The sequence below is a fragment of the Quercus suber genome, unplaced genomic scaffold (genome assembly GCF_002906115.3).
Source record: "Quercus suber isolate HL8 unplaced genomic scaffold, Cork oak 2.0 scaffold_214, whole genome shotgun sequence".
Taxonomy (NCBI): Eukaryota; Viridiplantae; Streptophyta; class Magnoliopsida; order Fagales; family Fagaceae; genus Quercus; species Quercus suber.
In genome coordinates this window covers 531,850-556,759 of record NW_027069672.1, presented here as the reverse complement: position 1 = coordinate 556,759, position 24,910 = coordinate 531,850, and the positions used below count along the sequence as shown (strand labels likewise).

Below are 24,910 nucleotides of genomic sequence, written 5' to 3'. Positions count from 1 at the left end.
GAACTTGCTTATGCATACCCAACACTTCTCTTGGAGGAAAATTTATATGGGAATTGCATATTGGAGGGGTAGTTGTCATTTTAGGCGTGAAAAGACAATTGCTATGGTCAAAGATTCATTTTTATTGATCTAGTATAAAGAGCAATGTTGCAAAGGATGTCTCACATTGAGCATTTGTCACCTAGCTAAAGGAGGAAAAAGAATATGGCTATTTACACACCCTTATTGGTACTCCATGTTCCTTGGGAAGATCTTAGTGTGGACTTTGTCCTAGGGCTTCACTTTTAGGGGTCATTATGCTATTGCTGTGTTAGTTGATATATTTTTAAAAATGGCACATTTTATTCCATGTTCAAAGACATCAGATGCTGTCTATGAAGCTAAAGTTTTCCTTCAAGAGTTTGCTTAAGTTTTCTTCATCTTTCCATCCCCAAACTGGAAGACTAATCGAAGTTGTGAATTGAAGCTTAGTTGATATGTTAGGATGTTTAGTGGGTGATCATGTTACTAATTGGGACTAGTTACTTCCTCTAACAGAATTTTTTTACAATAATTTTGTTGATGGAGCTAGTCGTAGCCCCTTTGAGATTGTTATGGGTTTTCAACCTAGAAAGTCCATTGATTTGATTAATTTGTCTCCAAGTTCAAGATCAAGTTCCGAAGCTGAAATCTTTGCTAGACATATAATGGAGATTTATAATGATGTGTGAAGAAAGATTGCACTTGGTAATGAGCAATACAAAGCTTAAGCTGATGTTTGAAGACACTTTGCTGAATTTCAAGGAGGAGATATGGGTATGGATTGTATACAATCTGAGCGGTCGCCTAAGGGTTCTTACAAGAAGCTCTAGTCCAAAAATGTCAGTTGATACAAGATTGTGAAGAAGATATGTTCTAATGCTTATGTCCTTGAGTTACAATCAGACATGGGCATTAGAAATGAACATTTAACATTGTATTTGGGACATGAGGCATAGGCTGTAATTCGATTGCCCCCAACCCCTAACTTAAAAGAAGAAATTGAGGATGTCCTTGATGATCGAATTGTGTCAACTAGAAGTGGTGGGTACCAGGAGTTGTTGGTTAAATAGACAAATTTTCCTCTCTCTAAGTGTACTTAGTTTGTTGCTGATGAGTTTTAATGTATCAACTGTGATCTTTATGGGCATTATCATTCTTTTCTTTTCTTTTTTTCACCAATGTTGATATTTTCCAAGCTAGGGAGACATGATGGGGAACGTAACTAGCAGACCCCTTTGAAGGCTTATATGAGGCAAGGGAAAGCTGGATCTAGTGCTCAAGCATTAATTTGGGATGTTTGGGATGATGGTGAGAACTCTTGGGACCTTGCATATAATGTTGTATTGAGTCTTATTTTATTGTTTGTTTTTCTTTATTTGCTGCTATATTAGTTTTAATCAAGTTTTACTAGAATAAGATCAATATGGTAATTTCCAAATTTTTGGAATGGGCTGTCCTTGGTTGCACCAAAGGACCGTGGTTCTTATTTTGTGTTTTGAGTCCTTTTCCTAATTGGTTTAGAAGTTCCTAAGTACTTTTTCTTTGTTATTAGTAATCCAAGTCTAGCTAGGAATAGGTTATTTAGGAGGCCTAGTCTTTATAGGAATGGATTTAGCAATAACTTATGTGAAGGCTTTATCTTAGTAAAAAACCTTCAAAGTGAGAAGAACCTAGGTGTCAATCACTTACTATGAAGTTCTTCTTACTAGTGTCAACCACTTATGTGAAAACAACAATTTAAGCAAAGAATCAAGGGAAAGCTGGATCTAGTGCTCAAGCATTAATTTGGGATGTTTGGGATGATGGTGAGAACTCTTGGGACCTTGCATATAATGTTGTATTGAGTCTTATTTTATTGATTGTTTTTGTTTATTTGCTGCTATATTAGTTTTAATCAAGTTTTACTAGAATAAGATCAATATGGTAATTTCCAAATTTTTGGAATGGGCTGTCCTTGGTTGCACCAAAGGACCATGGCTCTTATTTTGTGTTTTGAGTCCTTTTCCTAATTGGTTTAGAAGTTCCTAAGTACTTTTTCTTTGTTATTAGTAATCCAAGTCTAGCTAGGAATAGGTTATTTAGGAGGCCTAGTCTTTATAGGAATGGATTTAGCAATAACTTATGTGAAGGCTTTATCTTAGTAAAAAACCTTCAAAGTGAGAAGAACCTAGGTGTCAATCACTTACTATGAAGTTCTTCTTACTAGTGTCAACCACTTATGTGAAAACAACAATTTAAGCAAAGAATATATAGGAGGAACTGAACATAATCTGCTTCCAGAGGAAACTCGTACAAGTAGAACTGTAAAGATAATCTGCCGTATCATAAGGTACCTTAACCTCAAATTATTATTATGGGATAATTTCTAAGACACCTTATATATCCCCTCCCTTAGCTCATATATAAGGGGGGGAAAGTCATCCTTCCAATTCAGCTTAAATCGTGAGCAGGCCCAAATAAATCTGGGGTTCCAATGAAGATCATTAATTGATCCATTTGAGTAATTTGCCACCCTAGCACCCTTATCCTTGGCCTAGTTAAGCAAGACTAAGAAAGTGATTTTACACCACATATCATTCTAAAACTGTACACACAGGTCTTCAGTAATCTTGAATTGAATAAACTTGAAAAAAAAAAATCCTCCTATCCAGTTCTTATGCCATTCCAACGGTACACCTTAATAAGGTGTCCTCGCTAGTTTAGTATTACAATACCCACCTTTTTGTAATTACTTCTTTCCACTTAATTCCAAAGATTAAACTTCTCCATTGCCTACCTCCATAATCCCTTTTTTTTGGTAGGTAATAAGGAAATATTATTAAAAGGGAATAGAACAAAAGATACATAGAGTTCACGACAGTGAACAAAGAACAAACATAAACAAATAAACATTAAACTATTCTAAGAGACAAAAGAAAATCCATAAGAGTAGAATAATCCAAGAGACCCCAACACAGAGACCAATCAAAGAGAGTCCACTGATACAAATCTAACAACTAAGACAAAGATTTCTCAGTATCCTCAAAAGAATGCCGATTACGTTTAGTCCAAATAATCCACATCAAACAACCTGGAACCAAATTCCAAATATTGGAATTATGTTTCCCAAGCCAATGATGCCAACAAAAATCTAAGTCTCCATAATCATTTATGATTTTTTGAAAGTTTCTCTATACAAACCACTCCAACTTCTAAAATGCCAGTCCCTTTCAAAGCTGGGACAGAAAATTTCTTTCGAACATGAAGATATTCTCACTAGTTTTTATTTATTTATTTTTATTAAAAGAAGAAGAAGAGAGATTTTAGAGGTTTTTGGATCTTCTAATTCTAATTGGAATATGAGACTCAATCTAAAAACAAATGCTCCCTAAATCCCAATTTACAAGTCTTGGTTTGAAATGGTATGATTTTTAATAAAAAGATAAAAATATAGTTATCTTCTTCCTATGTCCTTTAGTTTATATTAGAGGTGGCACAACTTTTTATGTCTTTTTTTCATTCTTTTATAAATATAAGGGTAACAAAGGAAATTGAAGAATTAAGAATTTCCACTTTAAGAAAGTGGATATATATTTTGGTATATTCCAAAGAGGGAAGCAAGACACTTAGATTGGGACAAAGAGAGTAGATTTAGAAACTTTAAGAGTCAAGATAAAGGACACATCAAGGCCCAATTAATTATTTAGACCTGTTTAATAGTATATTAAGCTGGTGTCTGCAATTATTGCCCACAGTCAGCATTTACTGAAATTACTAAAATACTTTGGACTAACAAACTTAAACAAAAGTCAATTTGATTTGACCACATAATCTGTGGAAACTTCACTCATTTTTTTGACAATTGTGCTTGGGCATCTTCACCACTCATAAACAAGGGTTGGAGGATGAGGTTATCAGTTTGATCCCATATAATATAGGTTGTGAGTACCTATAGAAAAGAAAATACGAATAACCTTTAAAAGCCTTTTTTTAATTGTTATGAGCTTTAGCTTTGATCCTAGGCTTCTGAAGATGAGTTTTCAATTTGATGAATTATATTCTATATATCAATCGCTCTCAGAGCCGTCTAGCATTTCGAAAAATTTTTGGATGTTAGGTTTTAAGGTCAATAGTTTTTTGGTTATGACTTTATTGTTTTACTCTTGCCAAATTTGGTCTTATTTATTATTATAAAGTCTTCCTAGATTAAGAGTTTTTATATTTGGAAGTTTCTTTTGTGCTGGTAGTGCTTCTTTATTGGCAATTACAATGAAAGTTCTATATTTCAAATTACTGGCCCAATCAAAAGTCATTGAAATTTATAGACATAGGGGAAATAAATTGATGCATTACAATTTCAGTACTTCTAGAAGATTTCCTGCCAATTTTGGTTGAAAGAAAAATCTTTTGTTCAATTTTCTTTAAGGCACTTAAATTTTTTATTTAATTAGTTAATCATTGACTATAGTCCTTTATGTCTTTGAGTTATGGAACATTTATGTTTTACATCTTCGTTTAGGGTAGACTTGAGGCCTTAATTATACATAAGGCTTAAGTCATTATTGTACTTAGTTATTATTTGGTTGAGAATTGATTCATGTTAGAATTCTTCTGTTTGTGTGTGTCTGTGTACGTTACGCATTAAAGATCCAACCTATGGTCATACTTTTGTGACAAATTTTTAGTTTCACTTGTCATGTCAAAAGTATTATTGATTGAGATTATTGTGAGATGCTGTTAAAATACAGCAAGCTGGCCATTAATGATGTTTTAATCATCTCTTGCTCATAGCAGACACTTGACATTTATATGGTTTTTTGAAGCTTGGAAGGTCTGTCAGGCTCACATTATTAAAACTTTCCTTTAAGTCATGGTTTAACACTACCTGGACATTGTTTAAGAATTAAAATGAATTAACAATATAGTCATAAGAACTCAAACAATTTAGCAATCAACTATGCTTGTATGATATAGGTAATGCAATGACCATTGAGAAGGAAACATTTTAAGCTGTGAGGGTCCAAAATAAAAAGAAATTATTCCAAAATTACCCCTCAACGGATCCCATAAATTACTGAAAGGTTGTTACATGACTTTACACGGGTTGAAATTTGTTTTGCAAGGTGTTGATGCTTTTTGTGAGCATTTATGGCTATACTTAGCATAGATTATTGAAGATAAGGTTGCTTTTAAGCAGTTACTGCATGTAGGTTTTTCCGGGAAACTTTTTTCCATTTGTGCGTTCTGTGAGCTCCTCTTAATTGATTTTTATTAGAGTTGTCATATACATTAATTTTTCGTAACCACTATGACCTTGCCTTTCCTTGAAACGGCTATAAAGGGTAAGAAATGGGGCAAGATTGTTCATAGCAAAATTGTTCTTGCACTCGCTAGTTTTCATCTCTTCATCTTGAAAGTAGCCCTGTTCCCAATTTTCAACTTAAGCAATGAATCCCTACTTGCCCTCTGATAAAGAAAATGCTGAGAAGCATGTGGGTCTCTTTCATGCTTCTATTGCAAAATGGTGTTCAACAATCACCAGGCTCTTGGGGCCCATCTTAGGGTTCACCAGGAGGAGATCAATGCGTGGAAGAGCTGGAACTATCCTGTCCATTCCAGCACTTTTATTGATGGTACTAGTTCTGCCCTTAATCCCATATCCATGAGCCTGCCTGATAATTCCTCTGGAGGTGCTTGGAGTAATCCAAGTACACTTTTCAGCGGGGTGACCTCTAATTTGGGTTCTCCAATTTCTGCTCAAATGAATCCAGCTGGGTAAATGCAACAATTACTCTCAGAACAATGTTGGATATGCCAGATCTCAGTATTTCATGTCACCAAATCTTTCATATGGCAGTGGCAGTGGCAGTGCCAGTGCCGGATTTCATCCTTCTGCTCCTTCATCCTCGACATTCTTTATTCCATCTGCTAGCCCTGCTACCCCGGTTTTCCTATGGGTCCCTCATCATATTTCAATTCATATGGTGCCTGTCAGTTTAATGCTGATGAATTGAGAACATTTAGGGATGGTATGCCATTCCCCCTAGATGTGACTTGCCAAACTTTCATCATCACAACCTTAGTAATCTTTCATATCCTGCCTATTCTATAAATGATCCTGCTTCTGGTTTGGCTCTAACCAATTGACTGGCATGAAGGAATCTAATACTGTTGGTTCCGTCCTCCAGGTCACGGTCAATGTTCAGGCCAAACTGGAGTTGGTAAGTATAATAATACTAGTGCTTTAACTTGTGAAGGAGGTAGGAAACGCTGTTTAGGTGAAGTCCTGGGGAACTCTGACATGATGAATTCATCAAAAAGGCCTCAGACCAGCTCTAGCCTGCATGCAGAAACAGAGAAACCTCAGAAGAAAGAGCTACTTCTTTTAAGGATGTGGAGGACTCCTTTGCTGGGTTGGGGTTTTCTGTTGATGACGAAGAGGGTGAAGCAGATCTGGATCTATCCCTTCACCTGTAGCTTTTCTCTTTATAATTAAATAAATGAATAGATGGTTTGCTGGTAGTGAATATATGGTGGTTTAGTAGTGGAAATTCTCTCATGCACACTCACCTGATTGGGTCTGGCTCAACATCTCTTTACAAAGTGCCTTTGTGGTTGGAAATCTATTTGCATGAATTGAGTAGTGGAAAGAAATGTGCTCCCCAAGGAAAAAAAATGAAATGAAAATCCTCAATTTCCCCCTGATGGGATGAAACAAGAAAACTTTTATTTTAATTTAGTATTATTTACTTTTACAGTCAATTGTATTCTTATGTTTTAGGTCCTAGTAGTTTATTAAGCTCTTAGTATTTTGATATATGGAAGTAAGGTTACTTTTTAATAAGGCAATTAGGGTTTCCATGCCAATTAGAACTAGTGTTCATTTTCCTATATAAGCAAAATATTGTACTCTTTTCAAGGGAGATTGAGATTTTGATGAATGAAAAAATGGCCTTTTGGTTTTTTTGGTCTGTGCTAACTCCAATTCCACCTTGTGTTGACTCCAGTTTTACCTTAATGTTAACTTTAGTGGTTTTCTCGCTTGGTGTTGACTCCAAGCTAGGCCTAGGTGCTAATTCCTAGATCATATCCTTATTTTCTTGTCTTTCAATTTTACTGTTCAATTGTTTTGGTTGTCCTGCGTTAGCCCCTATTATAACAACTGAATATGGCTTATGTATTTATATCTTATTATTAAGTTGTCATAATGTTCTTAACAATGTTTAATAATTTTCTTATATGATTTCTTTTGTCCTAGAAAGTGTAACCAGCTAGGAAGCACGAATGCGCCAAAAAGTCCAGTGTTTGTGTTGGACATGGACACACAAGGGACACAGCTGCCTTTGTGTCTGTGAAGTGTTTCATATTTAGAAAGACAATTAGGACATAGTCACGACCTGTTCTGGAGACTGTCAAAGAGTGGAAAAATAAATTAAAAATTTTCAAACCTGGAATGATGTCTCTCTCACTCTAGAAACATTTTTCTCCCCTTTCTCTCCCTCTCTACCATCAATCGGTGACTTTGGAACTCAATCTCAATACCGTCCACCCTTACTGATGTGCTCTGCTCCTGTCTCTCTGTCATCGATTGGTGAGAAAGAGAGGCATAGATCACCAGCGTGTTCTCATTGCTTGTACAGTATGACCTTATGTCACCGATCGATCTTGTTCACATCTGGCCACTTTGCTTTTTTATTTGTTTATTTCTTATACTCTGTTGGCTTCTGTTCTGGTAGTCTCTGGGCACTTAATGATTAGCGTTGATAGTAAAAAAAAAAAAAAAAAATTGTTTATGGTTTTATATGCTGAATATGTCAAATTGTAAATAGTGTTACTTTGGCATTCTTTTTTCTTGGTCATGATGTTTATTGGAGTTTATTTTACTCTTGGTTTGTACTCTTAGCATCATTTTTATGGGTATCAATGTATTTCTTTGCTATCTATTATTGCTTTTTTAAATTAGTTTTAGATAAGTTTTTATCCTTATTGATGGCTTTACTTATTTTTAAAATCTAAATAAACATGCAATATGCTTAAATATACCTTAACATAAATATTATTTAATTCCTTAATTCGTTCTTCTGTCATGTCCTAGTTTTTCAAGAAATGTCCTGTTGCCGTTTCATGTGTCCATGCTTCTTAGTTAACCAATTTAAAATTCATTTCTAGAACTGTTGTGCATGTTGTAAAATATAGCAGGAAACGATATACATTGTGTTTTTCTTACAAAAATAGTTTCTTTCATAATAAAGTGAATGAATTGCATCTGACCTGCCACGTAGATAAATATGCCTCTTTTGTGCATCATTTTGTACTCTTTTCTAATTTTAGATGCACAATCCTTTATCTATCAAGCAGCAAGATAATCATGGCATGCCGGTTTATTATTATTCTTGTTGAAATTTTATGAAATAGAGTTTCCATACTAGTGACTTATGTACAAGTCCTGCTTCTATATACCTCTTAATGATTCAATAGGCTCTTTAGCTGTTGCACACTTTTGGCTGGTAATTGTTTAATATTATATCATTAAATGACTATCCTCTTCAGCTCTATTTTTTTTTGCCCTGGGTGTGTGTGTGTTGGTGGTGTGCACGGAGGGGAAGGGTGCAGTCACAAATAAGGAATCAATAAACCTTATGAACACACCCACCTGACTCCTTTGGTTTCCTTTACTGCCATCTATAGTATTGGCATACTATTCTTCTGTATTTATCATTTATGGGGCTTTTAAAATACAACTGCTTGGACATAGTTATGGTTGTATTAAATAGATTATAAAATAAAATAATTCACCCTATTAAATGAAAGACATTATAAATTTGCCATTTTGAAAAAAAAAAAAAAAAAAAAAAAGCCTAGCTTATTTTGGATGTATGTAAGAACTATATGCATGATAAGTTTTAGTTTATCATAGAGCTCTTCCTTTATATTCAATGTACTTTTCCCTTTTTTTGGTTATAATCTTAGCGTTTTGAATATCAAGGCATGGTTGTAAATATAGTTTGTCGGTATCGGATTCCTTATGTCACTCATGCAGGATTCTTAATATGCATAGTTACGCAATGGAGTATTGTAAACAGTATGACCCCTTGTATGTTTGCTAGTAAGTTCTGTCATCCTCTTCCTCTGTTAATAGAATACTTAAGCTGTTGATTCTGAAAATCAAGTTCAAAATATTTACTTTAATTGTATCAAAGTTAAGAAGTTACGGAATATCTAATCATAGTGGAAACTAGAAGTGGTATGGCAATGAAAATGGCCATATGAATTTTTTTTTTTGGAGAGGGGGGGGTGGTAAATATATGAAGTTACTTCATTTTTTTTGTTTTTGTTTTTGTTTTTTTTTTTTTTGGCTGAAGAGTTCAATTTACAATGCACATTGTAGATAATTCTAATTCAGAATCCCTGTTATACATCCTATGATCCACCTTTTAATTTTCCCGGATAGGAACTCCTGTATTTATGCAAAGTCTTGTTATATTTTGAGTTTTTGACTGAAGCCTTCCTAGGATTATAATTGGAAGTTTATCTTTTATGGCAAGAATTTAATCAAGCTTCTGCTGGTTGTGTTAATAGGAATCCTCCCTAGGATTATTATTGGAACTTTGGAAGCATATCTTTTTTTGGTAAATCAAGCTTCTGCTGGTTGTGTTAACTTGAAGCCTCCCCGGTATTATTATTGCAAGCATATCATTAATCAAGGTTCTGCTGGTTGTGTTAATGATGCAAGTGGAGACCTGCTGAGCTGGCTAAATCAAGATTCAACCAAAAGGTAAAATTGATAGTTCTGGGATGCCACTCAACGCGACCAAGTCACACACTTGATTGGTGGGAGGAATCACTCAACTCTAAAACAAGAATACTTTGCAAATAATTTTCTGAAATCAAATGCACTCTACTTTGATTGTTAATTAACTTTGACTAATTAATAAAGATAAACAAAAGACAATTGGACTCATAAATAGATGACACATGTCGTCAATGTGGCCGCCACATAAGTTGCCACTATGCTCCTGTGTTAAACTCCCATTCTTGAAAAAGAACTCAACCTCAAGACAACTTCTGTCCTTCCCTTGATCTTTTGGAAGTCCAATAATTCCTTTTCATCCCTTTATCTTCAGCAATACAAGTGAAACCAACATGCTACTTATAGTTCTTTTCTCGCTTATGATAAACATTGTTGAACAATTTTGATTCGTAATTTGTTTTTGCCGAAGTGTAGTACATAAAGCCAATGCTACGAACAAATCAACATACTTACCCATTGATCTAAGATTTCCGTCTTCACAAAATTGTTGTGGCTTTATCCTTGTAGGTGTTGAAACCATTTGAATTACTTCACGTTGCACAAAAGCATCCTAAATAAAATCATGCATCTTTTCCAAATAAGGAGCCTTAATTTCTATTGATAGACCAAAATCAACATCAAGTTTTCCATCAAGAAATAAATATTTGTCAACCCCAAGAAAAATCAACATGTGGATTTTTCTCCCCGAGAGATAATGTCTTTACACCTAATTCTTCTGTGATGAGGGGAATAAATTTGACTTTTAAATGATTTTCTTCTGTAAAATCAATGGTCTTTTGTATTTGAACAAAGAAAGTCTCATCATTATCTTCCACAACTTGACTACTCTTGCACAATTCACAATCTTTGTCAAGGTATTTGTCAAAGATCGGCAGAGAATTCCAATCTATAATAGTATCTATTTCAGAGCACTATTTATCATCTAAAATACGTTTGAAACAAAAGAATCCAGGGAAGATGGACTTACAATGGTAGTTTCTAAAACAGAACTTGAAAATGTTGAATGGTAATCATTGGAATCATATTCCTTGCAAAACTTTGTTTATCTACTCCTATGGCTTTGAATTGGAGAGGCTGGAATTCGATTAAGGATTTTATTCATCTTTTGATAGAGAACTTCGTAAGATTGCCTCAACTCAATAAGTTCGGATTGTACATCAACACTATCAATGTTCCTTCAATATCTTGGAGCCATTTTGAATAAAAACTATAAAATTTGCAATTTTTTTTGACAAAATTCTCAATTTTTTGACAAATTGACGTTTCCAACCATATATGGCATCAAAGAGAATCCTCACGAGAAAATACAAAATTTTCAAAGAATATGAACAGAATTTTCAAAGAGAATCCTCACAAGAAAGTAAAAAATTTCCAAAGAAGATGAACAAAATTTTCTGAAACAAAATGAGAATTTCTATAGGATAACAGAAGTACTAGCTCTGATACCAATTTGAAGCACTCAACTCCAAAGCAAGAACACCTGCAAATAATTTTTTGAATCAAATACTCTCTGTCTTGTTTCTAATCTATCATTAATATCTATAGGTGATTACATTGCATGGGTGTTAAATGCTAGACAACTTTCAACACTAATGACAACTTCCTAGATTGACTTCCCATTACCTTATGATCAGATTATTAAGTAGGAGCAACTACCAACAAGACTCATAATAAATTTGACTAAATAATAAAGATAAATAAAAGAGTATTTGATTCATAAATCACACTGCGGGGCCAAAGAGTTTGACAACCCTAGCCCATTTTATACTGAGCCCAAGGCCCATGCTGAGGAGGAAAGAATGTCCAAGGACAAACGAAGAAAGCCCAAATTGTCCAGGAACATCATCGAGGACAATCCAGTCCTCGATTAACCAAGATCATAGAAGGGAAGAGCGGCACGCCATTAAAGGCAGCCTCTCAGAGCATTCCAAAAAGAAGGACGAGTACGGTGGACCAACCATGGGAGCATGGTGGAGGACCAATTCAAGAAGAAACTGTCACCTCCGCATTAAATGCCCACAACTAACGTTCTGGCCGCATTAATGAGGAAATGACCCCTGAACAGTGTTACCTTGGTTGCTACAACTAACAGAAGGTTTGGGAAGACAACTGATGGGACAAGCATTCGAGTAGTGACTTGCATTGTCAACAAATGGAGGGCCAAGATCAACTGAAAAAGGAGTATATAATGTAAGAGATCCTCCAAGAAGGGAGATCAAAAAAATAAAAATAGGAAAGGCAGTAGCCATTTGTATGGTCTTTGGAGCCCTTGTAACCAAGCACTAAAGTAGTAATAAGAACTACAAGCTCCTCAAATGATGTCTGAGGACAAAATTTCATATTTTAGTTCGTGCACTTGTTATTCAAATGAACTCGTAATAATGTCTAGTTGTTGTATCCCTCATTAAAGCCTAGTTCTTAAATCTACTCTCTATAAATTTATTGAATTGGGCTAATTGGGCTTGGGCTCACTCATCCAACCATAGTAGTGCTCAAATCCAGTCCCTACAATTGGCGATGTCTGTGGGAAGAGCTTGTGTGATAGTAAGTGCAACAGGTAGTTAAGATAGGATCAGGCCCTCATCAGCTGGAGTCCCTGGGGAAAGCCATTATGGTAGCTAGTTTACTATGCGAGTAAGACACTACATGAGGCACACACAGTTGTTGTCTTAGCTCAGCTTCTGCTTTGGTCCATACTTCAAAGTGTGGATTATACGGAGAGGATTAATAAATGAGGGACAATTCTAGGGGCTTTTGACATCAAGTACATGCCTCGTACCTCTGCTCAGGGTCAGGTCCTCGCGAATCTGGTGGCCGAGTTCGCTGGACCTCCATTAGAGGAAGTGGCAGCAACACAGAGCGATTCAAGGAGGCTTCGCGGCGGGGCTAGTTCTAGAAAGTATATATTGATATCTTCTAATCTGCTGAAGTGGTTAAACAGAACCTTAGCTATGACGAGTCCTCGGACCTCCTGCTTTGGGGGAATTAACATACACTAGCAATTATCTAAGTGTTAGACAGAACTAAGGTCTTGCATGGTCTTTGAACTCAAATCTATGGGGAAACTAGTTACTTCAAGGAAAATCTAAGTACTAGACAGAACCAAGGTCTTGCATGGTCCTCGGACTCAAACCTATGGGGAAATTAGTTACTTCAAGGAAAATCTAAGTACTAGACAGAATCAAAGTGTTGCATGGTCCTCGAACTCAAACCTATGGGGAAACTAGTTACTTCAAGAAGAATTTGAGTGTTAGACAAAACTAAGGTTTTGCATGGTCCTCGGACTCAGGCCTGTGGGGAAACCAACTATTTTCAACAAAAGCCTGAGCGTTAAACATATTCCGAGTGTTGTGTGACTCCTCTAACCATACCTTTGAGGAAATTAACGAGCTTGAATACTCATCTGAGTTACAAATGTAGTCAAAATGGAGCTTGACTCCTCGGATCACCCGCCCTGCCCATCCATGAGCCTCACTTAAAGCATTTCGGTACGCGTTGGTCATTTCACCTAAGGTATCGCTTAAAACATCAATTACTTTTCCTTTAAAATCAACATTGTAATATTCCCTTGAGGACAGTAAGTCCCTGAGAAATGTGTGTTAACACATACTACCATGACCTGTAAGTCTAAAGAATATAAGGTCCACGTTATAAACATAAGTTCTTTTGTAGCCTACCTAACGAAAAACAAATTTCGTTGTTAAGGATGTTCAGTTATCAGTTTAAGTTTGAATTAAAATTTACGTGGTGAATCCGATTAAGAAAGAATGGAGCACACTATTAAGGGTAACCAAGTGTTAGCAAAAGTGTGAAAACATAATGAATAGTAAGACACCACCATTAAGAGAAATAAGCACATTCCATTACAAAAAGAACTAGCTTCATTACAAAAGTTCAAAGTACAATAGAAGAGAAAGAAACGTGAGGCAAAAGTGCAACAGAGGCAGCCTATTTCTTCAATTTTATGGTCAATTTATCCTTGGAGAGTTGTTGAGAGGCTGTGTCAGAAGCTGGAGGATCTTGACTTGGGGGAGTGACCTCAGAGGGTGCAGTAGAGGAGGCTAAATCCGACGCTTTTTTAGTATGAGGAGCTTGAGGGTCGGCTGGAGGCTCTACCACCTCGTGCAGTGCTTCCTGGTTATTGGCTATCTCTTTCTCTAACTCCCCAGACAGCTCACCTTCCTCGGCTGGCTTGTCAGGAGTAGTCATCACCAGAGTAGCCTCAAGTCGAGCTGCCTCAGCCTCCTTAGGAGTAACCTCGGCCTCAGAGCTAGAGGGGGCAGACTCCCTGATGGCAGAAGGGTAGTATACATTCTCTACCTTCAAGAGGTCATATGAAACCTCAACTCCAACTTGTTTGAGGGCTTCATTCCAAACCTGGGAACAATAGAGCCTGCATACCCCAGATATTTGAGACTTGAGAAGGGCCTGGCTCTCGGCCATTCCTAAGTCATAAGCTACCTCCTCAACCTTCTCCTTAGACGTCTCAGCCTCTGTCTTGGCGAATTCAGCCTCTTTCTTAGCCCTCAAGGCCTCGTCCCTGGCCCACTCAGCGACGTTTTTGGTCCCCTCTGCCTCAACTAGCTTCTTCTTCAGATTAATGATCGGCTCATTGGCAATCTGCAGTTGACCCTCAGCTTCCAACAAGCGCCCTATCTGGTCTTCGGCCTATTTTTGAGCGCTAGTTAGGCCGGATAACGCGCTATCTCTGGCCCTCGTCATCTCTTTTAGTTCCTCCCTTGCCTTCTTGAGATCAGCCTTGAAGTTCTTAAGGATCCACGTGGCATCCAGGTGCTTGTCGCGCTCCTGATCCAGGCCCTTACTCTGGTTATTGGCCTCCTCCTCAAACCTATAAGTGGCCTAGATAGCCTGCCTATTGAAACAAGTACATTATAAGTTAGAGATCAGGGAACATAAATTAGCAGAGGCATAAGTGTCAGAGGTCTTACCATGCCCAGGTACCTCTTGAGACTAAGGACAACCTCTTGCCTCCTCAAATGCCCCAACTCAGCCATGTCGACAAGGAGTAGTAGGGACCTCTCCAGGGCATCGGCCACATAAGTGCCTTCACCCCCTCGAAAGTCCCTAAGGGAGACGTTATCCATCAAAGGCTCCCCATGGAGCATAGGGGCAGGCAGCCAGGCCTAGGGCTCGGACTACAGGGCAACCTCATTTTCCTGGCCTTGGTGCCCAATTCTCAATTGCTTGGAAGGTCGTTGGGCTTCATCTTCCTCATGGGAGGAATGAGATCTCCCTCCGTCCATTGGCTCTTTGCCTTTGGAAGGCCTCTTCCTCTTTGGATCGGCGGACTCGAGTCGACGAGTCAGGGTCGACTGAGCAGAGGATGACCTAGTCTGCACAGGCAGAGGCTTGGGTGGGGGAGGAGGAAGCTTGGGTGGAGGAGGAGGAAGCTTGGATTATTGCTTCCCCGGCGCATCCTTCCCTGGTTGGCCCTCGATTAGGTCAAACAGGCTGGTTTGAGGTTTCCTTTTGACACCCATCTCGGCCTGAGAAGAAATCCCTTTTGATAAGATATCCGCTTCGGTTAAGTTGGGGTCGCCTAAGTCACCATAGAGGTCCTCGAGCGGATTGACTTAGTCGAAAGCGCCAAACTCGTCCTCGGACGGACCCAAATTAGCAACTTCTTCTTCTTTCTCTACACTTTATTCCTCGGCCTCTGCAGCCTGATGGGATGAAGAAGGGCCTAACAACGGAACACCTTCTGGGATGAGGGATCCTCCGGGAAGCAAGAACCCGTGTTTTGTTATGGTGATTTTGTGAAGTCGAGAATCTTTGGCTCTAATCACATACTTCGGAGCCGAGAATGATTTCTATAGGGGATCGTACTCGAGAATCTTATGAGCAGCTCTGATTTGGTTGTCAGCTTCGTTCACAAAGATCTCCGCCCTAAGAATGGTTTGCAAATCCTCCCAGTTGACCAAGTGGAAGTGTCGTTCAAAGGCGCGTGGATCTGCAAAAAGAAAGCACATTAATATTAACAACTGAACAATGCAAATTGTGAAAACATAAAAGATCAACTCTCTCCTACTCTGAATACCCCACCTGGTAACCCCTCCATTGTCGGGCAATGAAGGCCGTCGTGCGACTCCCCGGACACGATGAGAAAGTTCTTATTCAACCCCTTACTAGACTCAGGGAGGCACTGAATGAGCCGAACTTTATCGTCCCTCGTCTTCATATAATAGGATTTACCCTTTAGGTGTTGGAGATTATAGCACCAGTTTACATCGTGGTGGGTCAACCTCAACCCTATTTTCTCATTTAAAGCATCCACACAACCTAGGATCCTAAACACGTTGGTGGCACACTAGGTGGGAGCTAATCGAAAATGTCTAAGATAGTCCCTCATCACCGGCCCCATAGGGATTCTCACACCCCCTTCTAGGAAGGCGATTATGGGAATCGCTACTTCCTCCTTTTGCCTCCTAAAATGTCACTCCCTTTCTTCACAATATCTTAAACCTACATTATAGGGTATCCTATAATCGGCTATGAACTTCTTCATTGCCTTTTCAGACTCAACCAACTTCTTAAACCTACTCATCCCTAGGAACGGCTAAAGAACTTAGGGAAGGACGAAAGAGAGAGAGAAAATGTGAATTAGAGGGAGAAGAAGACTTACAGAAATGAGGAAAAGCTCTTTAGATAGGCTTTTTATGCTAAAAAGAGACGTGATTTTGGTTGGAGATTTGACCGAATTCAGGATATGTGCGCAAGAACTCTTGAGTGTAAAAGTAAAGAGACAAATCGGTTCAAATGAGTATTTATACCTCCAATTAAAAAGAACCGTGTAGTTTTCCCGCCCATAAGGTTAAAGAAATCCCCACCGTTAGATTACTATCACACCGTTGAACGTGGGGAGCACAGAATTGCCAGAATTTAATGAGGGCGCGCTTCATATACCGAAGCGCCAAGAACGTGCCTTGAATAGATGAAGAGGCCTTGGCACTGACGAAGGACAAGACTTGACAAGCTATGACAAAGACCCGAGGACATCAAAATCCTCCTCTCCATCTGAGGAGTGAGCCGGACAGTAAGATTTTGAGGGGCTATTGTGGGGCAAAAGAATTTGGCAACCTCGGCCCATTTCATACTGAATCCAAGGCCCACGCCGAGGAGGAAGGAATGTTCGAGGACAAACGAAGAAAACCCAAATTGCTGAGGAACATTGTCGAGGACAATCCAGTCCTCGGTCAACCAAGATCATAGAAGGGAAGAGCGGCACGCCATCAAAGCCAGCCTCCCAGAGCATTCCAAAAAGAAGGACGAGTATGGTGGACCAACCATGGGAGCATGGTGGAGGAGCAATTCAAGAAGAAACTATCACATCCGCATCAAATGCCCACAACTAACGTTCTGGCCGCATTAATGAGGAAATGACCGTTGAACAGTGCTACCTTAGTTGCTGCAACTAGCAGAAGGTTTGGGAAGACGACTGATGGGACAAGCACTCGAGTAATGATCTGCATTGTCAACAAATGGAGGGTTAAGATCAACTGAAATGGGGTATATAATATAAGAGATCCTCTAAGAAGGAGGATCAGAAAAATAAAAAAAAAGGAAAGGCAGTAGCCATTTGTATGGTCTTTGGAACTCTTGTAACCAAGCGCCAAAGAAGTAATAAGAACTACAAGCTCTCATCTGAAGAAAAAATTTTGTATTTTAGCCCGTGCTCTTGTTATTCAAATGAACTCGTAATCATGTCTAGTGGTTGTATCCCTCACTAAAGTCTAGTTCTTAAACCTACTCGCTATAAATTTATTGTATTGGGCTAATTGGGCTTGGGCTCACTCATCCAATCATAGTAGTGCTCAAACCCAGTCCCTATACACACATATTACTAATGTAATTGCCACATAAGTTGCTACTATACTCTTACGTTATTAATTAAAAGGAAATTAGGAATTGCATTTGGTAATTTTCCAGCAGTTGCTTGCGAATTGAGTTTCTTGTTGACTAACTTGTGGATGAAATTTACACAATAATTAATAGTTGGTGGATTACCCCCATTATTGAATAACAGTATAGTTTGGCCCTCAAAATCAAGAAGATTTTGTGATAAGAGATCAAATGTATTATTATAAGCTTTACTAGAATGAGCTGGCTTCGGTATCTTGTGAAAAGTAGAGAAGTCCTGCTTGCGTATGGGCACTAGCCTTTGTATTTTTTAGTGTGTAAAATTGTGTTGATAAAAAAAAAAAAAAAAAATGGTGCTAATTGTGTTCCTCAAAAAAAGAAAAAAACGAAAAAGAAAAAAAAAGGCTAATTGTGGGATTCAAGGGATACTCCATTTGTTCCAACACTTTTTGTGGTGCCCTGCCTAGGCACTAGGGTTTGAACCCCACCAGCCCTCTCTCCACCATATTTACATATTAAAAAAAAAAAGGTAATCATAAAAATATCTTGAATTATTTTTATTGACTTCGAGTATATAATTGTAATGTTTATCTAAATATAGTCACATTAATTTGCGCCTTTTGTTTCTTAAACAATAATAATGCAATTAATTATTATTTAAACGCATATGTATAAATTCTTAATGGGATTAATGCTTTGTTCAAATTGTTGTGCACACTTAGTATTTGTATTTAGTTCATGATATTATGATTTCAAATTATTTATGTCATCACCACTGCACATCTTTGGTGCAATAGTCACTCCAGTATGAATATTTGTGGGGTGTGGGGGCCAATGGCCAGGGTTCAAGTTTTCAGAAGGGAGCTTCACACACATATATACTTAGATTATGTTAGAGTAGAATTCTATCTTGTATAAAATATATATATATATATAATATATATATATATATACAAATTTATGTCATTGTTAATGGTTGTGTATCCACTTGAAACTTAACGAAATTAGGTTAAACAAAAGATAAAAATACATTTCACTCAAAAAAAAGAAAAAAAAAAAAAAAAGAAAGAAAGAAGAAGAAGAAGAAGACAAATACACAAAACCTATTCAATTTGATGGAAACAAAAGATAGAGTAAACAAATGCATACCTGCAAAATTGTAAGTAAAAGAAGAGAATAATAGAAGGAAAAGCCCTATGGTATGTATTCATTATGATACACACACACACACTCCTCATTGAAGAAGTTGATAAATACAAAAAGTCTAATGCTAGTTTAATTCGTAGAAGTGTGAAGTTGAAATATAAATCTAAAAAATAAGCGGCTTACAAAAATCAAACTCTGTGGCTTACAAAAATAAAAATTACACACATTTGTTCAACCTTTCATTGTTACATTATCAATTCTTTGGATACATGGTTTTTCTTTTCTTTTCTTTTTTATTATTTGTGGAAGTGTGAAGCTAAAAGGTAAATTTTAAAAAATAAGTGGCGTGTGAAGAGGAAATTAATCCAATGAAAAAAAAAAGTAACCGTGTGTGAAGAGAAAATCTAAAGCAAAAGAAAAAAAAGAAGAAGGTGAGTTGCCATTTTAATAAATGGATTAGAATACGTTTAGTAATATAAATTAAGTAAAAATTAAATTAGTAATAAAAGGTTTAGAATTTAGATTGTAGTCAAATATAAGATTTTTATCAACTTAAAAATTATAGGAGGAGAAGATAAGAACAAAAAAATTATTTATTTTTTTAAATCAAAAATTATTTTTGCAACTTGGTATAATTATTTGGTACAACCACGAATTTTAAACTTAATTTTCATTATACAGTATATGATATGATATGATATATATTTTTGATAAAAATATGATATAATATATGATATGATATAATATAATAATTTTTATTGTAACACAAATTAATTTATTGTATAACTTATTAATCGACAAATACATGCTTTTAAATATATATATATATATATATATATATATTTTTTTTGAGAAAGGGCGGGCTTTTAATATCCTTTTTCAATGTGAACAAATACAGGTTCAGATGAATCTGACCTGGCCCCTGATTGATCCTATCTGAACCGATTGCCACGTTTACTTAAAGTGGTCAAACTTAAAGTTTTTTTTTTTTTTTTTTTTGGGATAATTTCCTCACAGAAAAACCTCCGACAGAAATGAATATTTTATGATCTTCAAAGACTGATAAGTCAAAAAATAAATCAATCCCAGAACATAGATTTGCTATTTGTAACTTAGTAAACAAAACAAAAAAAAAAAAACAAACAAACCCCACATGCAGAAACCACAACAAAGTGATGAGAAAGCAAAAATAAGAACTTACAAGGAAGAAATTGCTGGAATTTTGTGATAAAGATGGTGACTTTGATGAGATTTAGAGAGTTCTGGCTTTAGCAATACAGACAGGCCACACTTTAGACTATTCTTCCTCTCAAAGGGACGAGAGTATATGTACAAATCCACTACATATTATTCTGTGGCATAAAAAAAATAAAAAATAAAAAGCTTCATTTCATAGCTTCCTACCAACCACGCGCCTATAGAGCGTGCCAAACAAGCAGTGAGTTCAGGATCGGAGAAACCTTGTGTGAAAGGTATGAACGTGGTTTTTACGTGACAGAGATGGTGGTTGTATTGGGTTTGTAATCTTAGCTACGTAGAAAGATTAAAAATGAAGATTAACTTTCAAAGCAGAAGTGCCAACGCGTAATTTAAGGTAAGAACATATGTTATTTTAAAGACAAATATTTATGATTAGTCTTTAGTGGATAATCAAATATAGAACTTTGTGAAGAAAAAGAAGTTAGGAAGAAGTGGATGCTGAGGAATTAGAATAACGAGAGTAACGATGCCAAGCAATGACAAATTTTTTTTCTGATTGATAATGAAAGGTCTTGATTCCCTCTTTCTTTCGGCTTAGACTAGGTAAAGAATCAATTTGTTAAAGACTTGAATTTCAATAGAGAAATGATAAGGACTAAAAAATTCTACAATTTTTTTTTATTCAAATTCTTACGTGATGAGCTGTGAGTGAGAAAATAAAGTCGTAGACTACTTCAAAATAAAAAATTTGACCACTAGTGGGAATTACACGGCAAATTTTGGAAACAAGACTCCCAACAATGTCATCCCCCTTTTACGGGGAAAAAGGAAGAAATGAAATTATTAAATGCTTGAAAATAATTTTTACAAACTGGGTTTTTTTTTTTTTTTTTTTCCTGGGTCTTTGGTTTCTATCTCTCTAAGAAATAGCTGAGAATTTGGGCTGTTTCTGGGTTACTGTTGTTATCTGGGGCTTTGGTGCTTTTATAATTCACCTGCATATAGAGCATCTAGTTGGTAAATTGGTAGGCTATGGTGGTTATAAAAAGTAGTGTGTGAATGTAGGGAGAGCAAAATTTAATGTTATTTGGTGCATTTTGGATTGAATTGGGTTTTTAGAAGGGTTTTGTGTGAATTTTTTGTTCTGTAAATTGTAATTATATGTTATGAGGATGTCTTGGACGAGGCATTGGTGCTTCACTTTGGTGTAATTCTAGATTTTGGGATAGCTGTTTTGTACCAAGAGTGTGTAAGAGTGAATAAGTCATAAAATTTGGAACATGATCATTACTTTGGGTTGATATATTATAGCCATCTACTGATATAGCATAGACAAGGAATTCCATATTGGAATAAGTGCATCATTATTGTTCTTCAAGGGATAAAGTATTGTTCTAAGAGTGAAAGATGCAACGGGTCCGATTGTCTTCCCAACAGGCGTCTGTACACAAGCTGGGGGATTCCCAAATAACATTATCCCCAAAATTTAGGTTAGCAGTATTCCAATCTTCTTTGTTAAATCCTTCAACCGAGTCAGAGTTGATTCTCAGTGGAGAACCCCTCATTCCCGGGCTTCCTGATGATGTGGCGCTTAACTGTCTTCTCCGGCTTCCAGTCGAGAGTCACACAGACTGCAAAGCTGTCTCCAAGCGGTGGCATTTACTGCTTGGTAGTAAAGAGCGATTTTTCACCCGAAGAAAAGAAATGGGCTTCAAAGACCCTTGGCTCTTTGTCTTTGCCTTCCACAAGTGCACAGGAAAGATTCAGTGGCAGGTATTTGACCTTACTCACTTATCATGGCACACTATCCCAGCAATGCCCTGCAAAGATAAGGTTTGTCCTCATGGAGTTAGATGTGTTTCAATCCCCCGTGATGGCAATCTCTTTGTTTGTGGCGGTATGGTTTCTGATGTAGATTGCCCCCTAGACTTGGTTCTGAAATATGAGATGCAGAAAAACCGTTGGACTGTGATGAATCAGATGATCACCGCTAGATCTTTTTTTGCAAGTGGTGTGATTGATGGGAGGATTTATGTTGCTGGAGGAAACAGCACAAATCTTTTTGAGCTTGACTCAGCTGAGGTTATGGATCCTGTTAAGGGGAGTTGGCATCCCATTGCAAGCATGGGAACAAATATGGCATCTTATGATGCAGCAGTTCTTAATGGGAAACTTCTTGTTACAGAGGGCTGGTTATGGCCTTTCTATGTCTCTCCCAGGGGTCAGGTTTACGACCCTAGAACCAATAAGTGGGAGAGTATGGCCGCTGGGCTGAGAGAAGGCTGGACAGGTTCAAGTGTGGTTGTTTATGGGCACTTGTTTGTGGTTTCAGAGCATGAAAGAATGAAGGTTAAGGTGTATTACGCAGATGAGGATTCCTGGGAACCAATAAATGGGCCTCCTTTACCAGAGCAAATATGCAAACCTTTTGCGGTCAATGCATGTGATTGCAGAATCTATGTTGTGGGTCGTAACCTACATGTTGCTGTGGGTGAAATCTCAAGGTTCAACCAAAAAGAAACTTCAAATAAAAAGTGGAAGTTTCATGTTCAATGGCAGGTTGAGGATGCACCACAAATTTTCTCTGACTTGACGCCCTCAAGCTCTCAGGTTCTGTATGCCTAGCTTTACAATTTTCTGTCATATTGTGTTCTCTATGTTGTTCAATAAATTGTAATTTATATGAAATTATAAAAGCTATAGAGTGGAAGTCACTATGCTCAAAAGCCTCTCAAATTGTTTCTGGAATGAATGTATCAACTATATGGTTTGATTTGTTTTCTTTTATACCCATCTTTAACCGTGATTGTGCTGCATAATTATTGTAACATCACCCAAACGCCCTGAATTTGCTTTTATTATTTTCATTATGTGATGAGAATGGTAGTAATTCTTTCGTGATAGAGCCAGAAGTGCACTAGTATTGGGTCTGATTAATAATGTTGACTCAAGTCTCTTGATGGATGCAAATGAAATGGAACTCAAAGCTAAATCCGCTTGTGTGCTAAGGTGTATAAGATCAGATTTCGTACTTTTTCCTAACAATTTCCCTTGGAATGATCTAGTATACCAATAATCAGTACAGTCAAGAGTTCTCAAGTCATTCAGTTAGTTAATGCTCTTAAGTTTGAGAGCCAAACTTCCATGCTATTTGTTAAGCCTCCCATAGCATGACTAACTTTCAACTCTGAAGACCATCTACAATACCCAATGTTAAAAAAATCCAAATGAGAGCTGAACAATCTTATAAACTACTAAAATGTTGAGGACTAATATTGAGAAGATCATACTTCATTTAATTTTCTTTGGCAAAAGATGTTTCTTTGAATTATTTTATTGATAGTAGCATCAAGCATCAGCTTTCATGGTTGAAAAGCTTGACTTCGCTGCCTCCCACATTTCTCTAAATTGCTGCCTTTCCATATAGCTTGAGGGGATTGGCATTTCGATTCAATAGATACAAATGTGCTTATGTCAAGACCCATATTACTTAGTGAGAAACTGGATTCAAATCTCTCTTCCCACACTTGTTGTAAACAAACAAAAGGGGGCTTTTCTTCTGGTGCAGTTTTTACTATCAGAAAGGAAGGAATAAAATGAGAACTGTCATAGTCTTAAGCTGAAATTTGAAATTATGCATCCTAACTAAGATCTGGCTCTAGGATACTCTCCAAGAGTCAATGTATGAACTGGTGGGGCAAAACATCTCAAAATCTATATTGATATGCGAGTTCAACTTTAGCTGGAATTTGGGCTGAAGCAAGATATAATGATAAATAGCTGATGAAAAATGGACTCTGTTTTGCTGCTTGTTTTATTAATATTGTAAATACTCTCTTTTTTCATGATAAGTTTTACTGATTCATTAAAAAAAAATTCCTGTTGTAGCATGAGTATTAGTTGTAAAAGGTAATAGATGCTACAATCATTTTTAATAGGGAAATTTCCTTAACAGGACATGGACACCTCTTTCATGCAGTTTGGGACCTGTGGTTTTTAACTCTTGAACCTACTCGAAATCTAGAGGCAGTTTGGTTCATTTTTTTTTATCACTCAATTTCCATCACTAATCATTCTAAAATACCATGTTTGTTTGGCACCATCACTCACTTCTCATCACTTAATATTTTTCACACTATTTGTGAGCCCCATACCTTTCATCGATGCAGCTTTTTTTATTATTATTATTATTATTATTTTTATTTTCAAATACCCAAACTCACCGAACCCAGTGAAAAAAAAAAAAAAAATAAAAAACCCAAAACAGACCGAATAAGTGAAAAAAAAAAAAAAACAGACCGAACCAGTGAAAGAAGAAGAAGAAGAAAAAAAAAAAAAGAATAACCAAATAGCCAACCCAGGGAAGAAAGGAAAAAAAAAAGTCAAAAGGTGGTCAAAAGGTGTGGCTGAGTATTGTTTGTAGGTCCCTTATGTGTGTTTAATTACAATATTGCCATTGAGTTATGAGTTATGAAAACTGAAAATAGCTAAAATGTGTTTTCAATTTCCATAATTCATAACTCAAAAATCAGAGAATTGAGTGATAGAAACAGAGTTATGGAAACAGAGTTATTGTGCAGCCAAACAACTTTTTTGCTATGAGTCTCACCATTTTTGAGTTATGAGTTATGGAAACAGAGAATTGAGTTATGGAAACAAGTGAACCAAACAGCCTCCTAGTCTCTCCATTGACATTAGTCAAGTCGGTAACTAACAGCTTGGGCTTGGGAGCAAACTAATAGGAATGTTAAAAGAAGGATATCCTATAAAGCAATCAATTATCTCATGTATTGAGCAAATGTAGTATCTCACTCGTAATATATGAGTCTCATATGTTGTGAAAGAGATGATAGACACCGGATCCATAACATACCT

General features: G+C 36.8%; 1 protein-coding gene and 1 long non-coding RNA gene across 2 annotated transcripts; both read left to right on the top strand.

The window, feature by feature from the left end:
• The first annotated feature begins 1,771 nt into the window (after positions 1-1,771).
• LOC112012076 (uncharacterized) lies at positions 1,772-10,075 on the top strand. The gene is made up of 2 exons (XR_010631388.1): positions 1,772-1,826; positions 9,580-10,075. It is a non-coding gene; the product is annotated as an uncharacterized LOC112012076 (long non-coding RNA).
• A 10,828-nt stretch (positions 10,076-20,903) lies between these two features.
• LOC112012093 (F-box/kelch-repeat protein At1g30090) lies at positions 20,904-22,822 on the top strand. The gene has a single exon (XM_065779598.1). It carries the CDS (start codon positions 21,443-21,445, stop codon positions 22,658-22,660), a length of 1,218 nt encoding a protein of 405 aa, XP_065635670.1. The 5' UTR covers positions 20,904-21,442; the 3' UTR covers positions 22,661-22,822.
• Positions 22,823-24,910: the final 2,088 nt, after the last annotated feature.